The 10,000-nt window shown below is 39.9% G+C and overlaps 1 protein-coding gene across 2 annotated transcripts in view; it reads left to right on the top strand.

The window, feature by feature from the left end:
* arhgap28 (Rho GTPase activating protein 28) overlaps positions 1-10,000 on the top strand; it is a 40,288-nt gene that overhangs the window by 21,573 nt on the left and 8,715 nt on the right. For both annotated transcript variants that reach the window (XM_074628272.1, XM_074628273.1), the window contains 2 exons: positions 1,793-1,946; positions 2,715-2,797. In XM_074628272.1, the coding sequence (XP_074484373.1) occupies positions 1,793-1,946; positions 2,715-2,797 (237 nt within the window). The remainder of the gene's footprint in view (positions 1-1,792; positions 1,947-2,714; positions 2,798-10,000) is intronic.

Here is a 10,000-nt window from a genome sequence, read left to right as displayed (position 1 = left end):
TTCTGTTGAACCACAATTCAAAAACAATAGCTGATTTTCATTAGTTAATTTACAGTGAATTTTTATTTATTATTACTTTTGTCAGTTTCAAATTATTTCAGTGACCATTGTGGGTTTTTCTTTCTTTAACGGAAGGGTACCAACAACTTTGCCTACGTCTGTATATTATATATTATATAATATATAATATAAACTGGAACAACAAAGTTCAGAAACTTGTGTTTGGTGTATTATTTCTCTGTTGTTACAATGTTAATGGTCATTGTATTTGACATGGTTGGAAAGCCTGTTTATTTACCTTCGCAATGATGTCCAACTTGTAAGGATCATGTTTTTGTGGGATGAGCAGCACAGCTGATGATGTGGGTAGCGCCCAAGAAAAATTTGCCAAAATGCTCTAAACAGTGTATTGTCATAAGGCTACCAGGAAGCCTGCAATGACTGCCCTTCACCGTCAGGCCCGTTGGCGCTGGTGTCTCCAACACAGACAATGGAACCTGAACATGTGGGGGAATGTCATGTTCAGTGATGAGTCCAGGTTCTGTCTGCCAAAGTTGGACGGCAGGTCAAAGTATGGAGACGACGTGGAGAACGCTATGCTGATTGTTGCACCGATGGAGTAACAGCTTTTGGTGGGGGCAGTGTCATGGTGTGGGGGGGGGGCATCTCCCTCACTGGCAAAACAAGGCTTGTCATCATTGAAGGCCATCTCAATGCAGGGAGATATCGGGATGCGATTCTGCAGCCAGTGGTGATCCCATATCTCCACAATCTGGGACCTAACTTCATCCTCCAAGAAACAACGCCCCCCCCACAGAGCCAGGGTTATCACAGACTACCTCCACCATGTGGGAGGAGAGAGAATGGAACGGCCTCCAAGAGTCCACACCTCAACCCAATTCACACTTGTAGGATCAGCTTGGGCGTGCTGTACGTGTTAGAGTGACCAACACAACCACGCTGGCTGACCTGCAACCAATCCTGGTTGAGGAATGGAACGCCATCCCACAGCAACGTGTGACCCGGTTGGTGACCAGCATGAGGAGGAGGTGCCAGGCTGTTGTGGCTGCGTATGGATCTTCCACCTCTACTGAGGCTCCTGACGGTGGATTCAATCAATCAATATGTCTTGTTTGTTCCTTGTTACTGATAGAGAGTTCAATCATCCACCAAACAACTCACAACAAGAGTCAACACCAACAGGAGAATACACTGTTTACCATCGGCACCGGGGCTCCACACATCATCAGCTGTGCTGCTCATCCCACAAATACATGATCCTTACAAGAGTAACATCATTATGAAGGTCAATAAACAGGCTTTCAACCATGTAGAATACAATGACCATTAGCATTAGCATCACCATTAGCATTAGCATCACCATTAGCATTCGACCAACAGAGAAATAATCCACCAAACACAAGTTTCCGAACTTTCTTTTTCCAGTTTATATATAATATATAATATATAATGTATAATGCATTACATATTATACATTATATATATTATATATATATAATATAGTGTATATATAATAGTGTATAATGTGCTGTAATGTAACAGGGTTAATAATGAATGACTCTACAAGTCAATAACATGATGCTGATTCTAACATATAAAATGTCTCTGTCTGTCTGTCTGTCTGTCTCCCTGTCTGTCTCTCTGTTTGTCTGTGTCTCCCTGTCTGTCTGTCTGTCTGTCTGTCTGTCTGTCTGTCTGTCTGTCTGTCTCTGTCTCCCTGTCTGTCTCTCTGTTTGTCTGTGTCTCCCTGTCTGTCTGTCTCTGTCTCCAGTACCTGCGTAGCGAGTTGGACAGGTGTGGTGGAGGGTTTGACTGGTCTTCAGTGAGACAGGTGGACGCTGCCGGTCTGCTGAAGCTTTTCATCAGAGAGCTGCCGACGCCTCTCCTGACCCGTTCACACCTGAACACCTACCGCTGTGTCCTCGGTACACACCTCCCTTTAGCCGGGTTCAGACTGGTTCAGACTGGTTCAGACCGGTTCACACCTCCCTTTAGACCGGTTCAGACTGGTTCAGACTGGTTCAGACCGGTTCACACCTCCCTTTAGACCGGTTCAGACTGGTTCAGCCTGGTTCAGCCTGGTTCAGACTGGTTCAGACCGGTTCACACCTCCCTTTAAACTGGTTCAGCCTGGTTCAGACTGGTTCAGAATGGTTCAGCCTGGTTCAGCCTGGTTCAGACTGGTTCAGACTGGTTCAGACTGGTTCTGACTGGTTCTGACTGGTTCAGAATGGTTCAGCCTGGTTCAGCCTGGTTCAGACTGGTTCAGACTGGTTCAGACTGGTTCAGACCGGTTCAGACCGGTTCAGATGGGTTCAGCCTGGTTCAGACTGGTTCAGACTATTTCACACTGGTTCAGCCTGGTTCAGGCTGGTTCAGCCTGGTTCAGACTGGTTCAGACTGGTTCAGACTGGTTCGGCCTGGTTCAGCCTGGTTCAGACTGGTTCAGACTGGTTCAGACCGGTTCAGACGGGTTCAGACGGGTTCAGCCTGGTTTAGCCTGGTTCAGACCGGTTCAGACTATTTCAGACTGGTTCAGACTACTTCAGGCTGGTTCAGCCTGGTTCAGATTGGTTGAGACTGGTTCAGACTGGTTCAGACTGGTTCAGACTGGTTCAGACTGGTTCAGACCGGTTCAGACCGGTTCAGCCTGGTTCAGCCTGGTTCAGACTGGTTCTGTTGTGTCCCTCTAGGTGTGTCCTCGGAGCTCCACCAGGTTCAGGCTCTCCAGCTGCTCTCAATGCTGCTACCTGCAGCCAACAGGGACACTCTGAGAGTAAATCACACCTTCTACTAAATCACACCTTCTACTAAATCACACCTTCTACTGCACTAAATCACACCTTCTACAAAATCACACCTTCTACTGCACTAAATCACACCTTCTACTAAATCACACCTTCTACTGCACTAAATCACACCTTCTACAAAATCACACCTTCTACTGCACTAAATCACACCTTCTACTAAATCACACCTTCTACTGCACTAAATCAAACCTCCTACTAAATCACACCTTCTACTACACTAAATCACACCTTCTACTGCACTAAATCACACCTTCCACTAAATCACACCTTCTACTACACTAAATCACACCTTCTACTGCACTAAATCACACCTTCCACTAAATCACACCTTCTACTACACTAAATCACACCTTCTACTGCACTAAATCACACTTTCTACTACACTAAATCACACCTTCCACTAAATCACACCTTCTACTACACTAAATCACACCTTCTACTGCACTAAATCACACCTTCCACTAAATCACACCTTCTACTACACTAAATCACACCTTCTAATGCACTAAATCATACCTTCTACTACACTAAATCACACCTTCTACTGCACTAAATCACACCTTCTACTACACTAAATCACACCTTCTACTAAATCACACCTTCTACTGCACTAAATCACACTTTCTACTACACTAAATCACACCTTCTACTGCACTAAATCATACCTTCTACTGCACTAAATCACACCTTCTACTACACTAAATCACACCTTCTACTAAATCACACCTTCTACTGCACTAAATCACACCTTCTACTACACTAAATCACACCTTCTACTAAATCACACCTACTGCACTAAATCACACCTTCTACTAAATCACACCTTCTACTGCACTAGATCACACCTTCTACTGCACTAAATCACACCTTCTACTAAATCACACCTTCTACTACACTAAATCACACCTTCTACTAAATCACACCTTCTACTACACTAGATCACACCTTCTACTGCACTAAATCACACCTTCTACTGCACTAAATCACACCTTCTACTGCACTAAATCACACCTTCTACTACACTAGATCACACCTTCTACTACACTAAATCACACCTTCTACTGCACTAAATCACACCTTCTACTACACTAAATCATACCTTCTACTACACTAAATCAAATCAAATCAAATCAAATCAAATCAAATCAATTTATTTTTGTATAGCGTCAAATCACAACAGAAGTTATCTCAAGGCACTAAATCACACCTTCTACTGCACTAAATCACACCTTCTACTGCACTAAATCACACCTTCTACTACACTAAATCACACCTTCTACTGCACTAAACCATACCTTCTACTACACTAAATCACACCTTCTACTACACTAGATCACACCTTCTACTACACTAAATCACACCTTCTACTGCACTAAATCACACCTTCTACTGCACTAAATCACACCTTCTACTAAATCACACCTTCTACTACACTAAATCACACCTTCTACTACACTAAATTACACCTTCTACTGCACTAAATCACACCTTCTACTACACTAAATCACACCTTCTACTAAATCACACCTTTTACTACACTAAATCACACCTTCTACTACACTAAATCACACCTTCTACTGCACTAAATCACACCTTCTACTACACTAAATCACACCTTCTACTTCACTAAATCAAACCTTCTACTACACTAAATCACACCTACTACACAAAATCACACCTTCTACTAAATCACACCTTCTACTACACTAAATCACACCTTCTACTACACTAAATCACACCTTCTACTGCACTAAATCACACCTTCTACTACACTAAATCACACCTTCTACTACACTAAATCACACCTTCTACTACACTAAATCACACCTTCTACTGCACTAAATCACACCTTCTACTACACTAAATCACACCTTCTACTGCACTAAATCACACCTTCTACTACACTAAATCACACCTTCTACTACACTAAATCACACCTTCTACTGCACTAAATCACACCTTCTACTACACTAAATCACACCTTCTACTGCACTAAATCACACCTTCTACTACACTAAATCACACCTTCTACTACACTAAATCACACCTTCTACTACACTAGATCACACCTTCTACTAAATCACACCTTCTACTACACTAAATCACACCTTCTACTACACTAAATCACACCTTCTACTAGAACACACCTTCTACTGCACTAAATCACACCTTCTACTAAATCACACCTTCTACTACACTAAATCACACCTTCACTAAATCACACCTTCTACTACACTAGATCACACCTTCTACTGCACTAAATCACACCTTCTACTGCACTAAATCACACCTTCTACTGCACTAAATCACACCTTCTACTGCACTAAATCACACCTTCTACTACACTAAATCACACCTTCTACTGCACTAAATCACACCTTCTACTACACTAAATCACACCTTCTACTACACTAGATCACACCTTCTACTAAATCACACCTTCTACTACACTAAATCACACCTTCTACTACACTAAATCACACCTTCTACTGCACTAAATCACACCTACTACACTAAATCACACCTTCTACTACACTAAATCACACCTTCTACTAAATCACACCTTCTACTACACTAAATCACACCTTCTACTGCACTAGATCACACCTTCTACTGCACTAAATCACACCTTCTACTAAATCACACCTTCTACTACACTAAATCACACCTTCTACTAAATCACACCTTCTACTACACTAGATCACACTTTCTACTGCACTAAATCACACCTTCTACTAAATCACACCTTCTACTACACTAAATCACACCTTCTACTAAATCACACCTTCTACTGCACTAGATCACACCTTCTACTGCACTAAATCACACCTTCTACTAAATCACACCTTCTACTGCACTAAATCACACCTTCTACTAAATCACACCTTCTACTGCACTAAATCACACCTTCTACTACACTAAATCACACCTTCTACTGCACTAAATCACACCTTCTACTGCACTAAATCACACCTTCTACTACACTAAATCACACCTTCTACTACACTAAATCATACCTTCTACTACACTAAATCACACCTTCTACTACACTAAATCATACCTTCTACTACACTAAATCACACCTTCTACTGCACTAAATCACACCTTCTACTACACTAAATCACACCTTCTACTGCACTAAATCACACCTTCTACTAAATCACACCTTCTACTACACTAAATCACACCTTCTACTGCACTAAATCACACCTTCTACTACACTAAATCACACCTACTGCACTAAATCACACCTTCTACTAAATCACACCTTCTACTGCACTAAATCACACCTTCTACTACACTAAATCAGACCTTCTACTACACTAAATCACACCTTCTACTACACTAAATCAGACCTTCTACTACACTAAATCACACCTTCTACTGCACTAAATCACACCTTCTACTAAATCACACCTTCTACTACACTAAATCACACCTTCTACTAGACTAAATCAGACCTTCTACTACACTAAATCATACCTTCTACTACACTAAATCAGACCTTCTAATACACTAAATCATACCTTCTACTACACTAAATCACACCTTCTACTAAATCACACCTTCTACTACACTAAATCATACCTTCTACTACACTAAATCACACCTTCTAATGCACTAAATCACACCTTCTACTGCACTAAATCACACCTTCTACTAAATCACACCTTCTACTACACTAAATCAGACCTTCTACTACACTAAATCAGACCTTCTACTACACTAAATCATACCTTCTACTACACTAAATCACACCTTCTACTGCACTAAATCACACCTTCTACTAAATCACACCTTCTACTACACTAAATCACACCTTCTACTGCACTAAATCATACCTTCTACTGCACTAAATCACACCTTCTACTACACTAAATCACACCTTCTACTACACTAAATCACACCTTCTACTACACTAAATCATACCTTCTACTACACTAAATCACACCTTCTACTACACTAAATCATACCTTCTACTACACTAAATCACACCTTCTACTGCACTAAATCACACCTTCTACTACACTAAATCACACCTTCTACTGCACTAAATCACACCTTCTACTAAATCACACCTTCTACTGCACTAAATCACACCTTCTACTAAATCACACCTTCTACTGCACTAAATCACACCTTCTACTAAATCACACCTTCTACTACACTAAATCACACCTTCTACTGCACTAAATCACACCTTCTACTAAATCACACCTTCTACTACACTAAATCACACCTTCTACTGCACTAAATCACACCTTCTACTGCACTAAATCACACCTTCTACTACACTAAATCATACCTTCTACTACACTAAATCACACCTTCTACTACACTAAATCACACCTTCTACTACACTAAATCACACCTTCTACTACACTAAATCACACCTTCTACTACACTAAATCACACCTTCTACTACACTAAATCATACCTTCTACTACACTAAATCAGACCTTCTACTGCACTAAATCACACCTTCTACTACACTAAATCACACCTTCTACTACACTAAATCATACCTTCTACTACACTAAATCACACCTTCTACTGCACTAAATCACACCTTCTACTGCACTAAATCACACCTTCTACTACACTAAATCACACCTTCTACTAAATCACACCTTCTACTACACTAGATCACACTTTCTACTGCACTAAATCACACCTTCTACTAAATCACACCTTCTACTACACTAAATCACACCTTCTACTAAATCACACCTTCTACTGCACTAGATCACACCTTCTACTGCACTAAATCACACCTTCTACTAAATCACACCTTCTACTGCACTAAATCACACCTTCTACTACACTAAATCACACCTTCTACTAAATCACACCTTCTACTGCACTAAATCACACCTTCTACTACACTAAATCACACCTTCTACTACACTAAATCACACCTTCTACTACACTAAATCATACCTTCTACTACACTAAATCACACCTTCTACTACACTAAATCATACCTTCTACTACACTAAATCACACCTTCTACTGCACTAAATCACACCTTCTACTACACTAAATCACACCTTCTACTGCACTAAATCACACCTTCTACTAAATCACACCTTCTACTACACTAAATCACACCTTCTACTGCACTAAATCACACCTTCTACTACACTAAATCACACCTACTGCACTAAATCACACCTTCTACTAAATCACACCTTCTACTGCACTAAATCACACCTTCTACTACACTAAATCAGACCTTCTACTACACTAAATCACACCTTCTACTACACTAAATCAGACCTTCTACTACACTAAATCACACCTTCTACTGCACTAAATCACACCTTCTACTAAATCACACCTTCTACTACACTAAATCACACCTTCTACTAGACTAAATCAGACCTTCTACTACACTAAATCATACCTTCTACTACACTAAATCAGACCTTCTACTACACTAAATCATACCTTCTACTACACTAAATCAGACCTTCTACTGCACTAAATCACACCTTCTACTAAATCACACCTTCTACTACACTAAATCAGACCTTCTACTACACTAAATCATACCTTCTACTACACTAAATCAGACCTTCTACTGCACTAAATCACACCTTCTACTAAATCACACCTTCTACTGCACTAAATCACACCTTCTACTAAATCACACCTTCTACTACACTAAATCACACCTTCTACTAGACTAAATCAGACCTTCTACTACACTAAATCATACCTTCTACTACACTAAATCACACCTTCTACTAAATCACACCTTCTACTACACTAAATCATACCTTCTACTACACTAAATCACACCTTCTAATGCACTAAATCACACCTTCTACTGCACTAAATCACACCTTCTACTAAATCACACCTTCTACTACACTAAATCAGACCTTCTACTACACTAAATCATACCTTCTACTACACTAAATCACACCTTCTACTGCACTAAATCACACCTTCTACTACACTAAATCACACCTTCTACTGCACTAAATCATACCTTCTACTGCACTAAATCACACCTTCTACTACACTAAATCACACCTTCTACTACACTAAATCACACCTTCTACTACACTAAATCACACCTTCTACTACACTAAATCATACCTTCTACTACACTAAATCACACCTTCTACTGCACTAAATCACACCTTCTACTACACTAAATCACACCTTCTACTGCACTAAATCACACCTTCTACTGCACTAAATCACACCTTCTACTACACTAAATCACACCTTCTACTACACTAAATCACACCTTCTACTACACTAAATCACACCTTCTACTACACTAAATCACACCTTCTACTAAATCACACCTTCTACTGCACTAAATCACACCTTCTACTAAATCACACCTTCTACTGCACTAAATCACACCTTCTACTAAATCACACCTTCTACTGCACTAAATCACACCTTCTACTAAATCACACCTTCTACTGCACTAAATCACACCTTCTACTAAATCACACCTTCTACTACACTAAATCACACCTTCTACTGCACTAAATCACACCTTCTACTGCACTAAATCACACCTTCTACTACACTAAATCATACCTTCTACTACACTAAATCACACCTTCTACTACACTAAATCACACCTTCTACTACACTAAATCACACCTTCTACTACACTAAATCACACCTTCTACTACACTAAATCATACCTTCTACTACACTAAATCAGACCTTCTACTGCACTAAATCACACCTTCTACTACACTAAATCACACCTTCTACTACACTAAATCATACCTTCTACTACACTAAATCACACCTTCTACTACACTAAATCATACCTTCTACTACACTAAATCACACCTTCTACTGCACTAAATCATACCTTCTACTACACTAAATCACACCTTCTACTACACTAAATCATACCTTCTACTACACTAAATCACACCTTCTACTACACTAAATCACACCTTCTACTGCACTAAATCACACCTTCTACTACACTAAATCACACCTTCTACTAAATCACACCTTCTACTACACTAAATCATACCTTCTACTACACTAAATCACACCTTCTACTACACTAAATCACACCTTCTACTAAATCACACCTTCTACTACACTAAATCATACCTTCTACTACACTAAATCACACCTTCTACTACACTAAATCACACCTTCTACTAAATCACACC

Source organism: Sebastes fasciatus, unplaced genomic scaffold, assembly GCF_043250625.1.
Source record: "Sebastes fasciatus isolate fSebFas1 unplaced genomic scaffold, fSebFas1.pri Scaffold_26, whole genome shotgun sequence".
NCBI classification, from domain to species: Eukaryota; Metazoa; Chordata; class Actinopteri; order Perciformes; family Sebastidae; genus Sebastes; species Sebastes fasciatus.
This window is presented reverse-complemented; position numbering and strand designations above follow the sequence as displayed.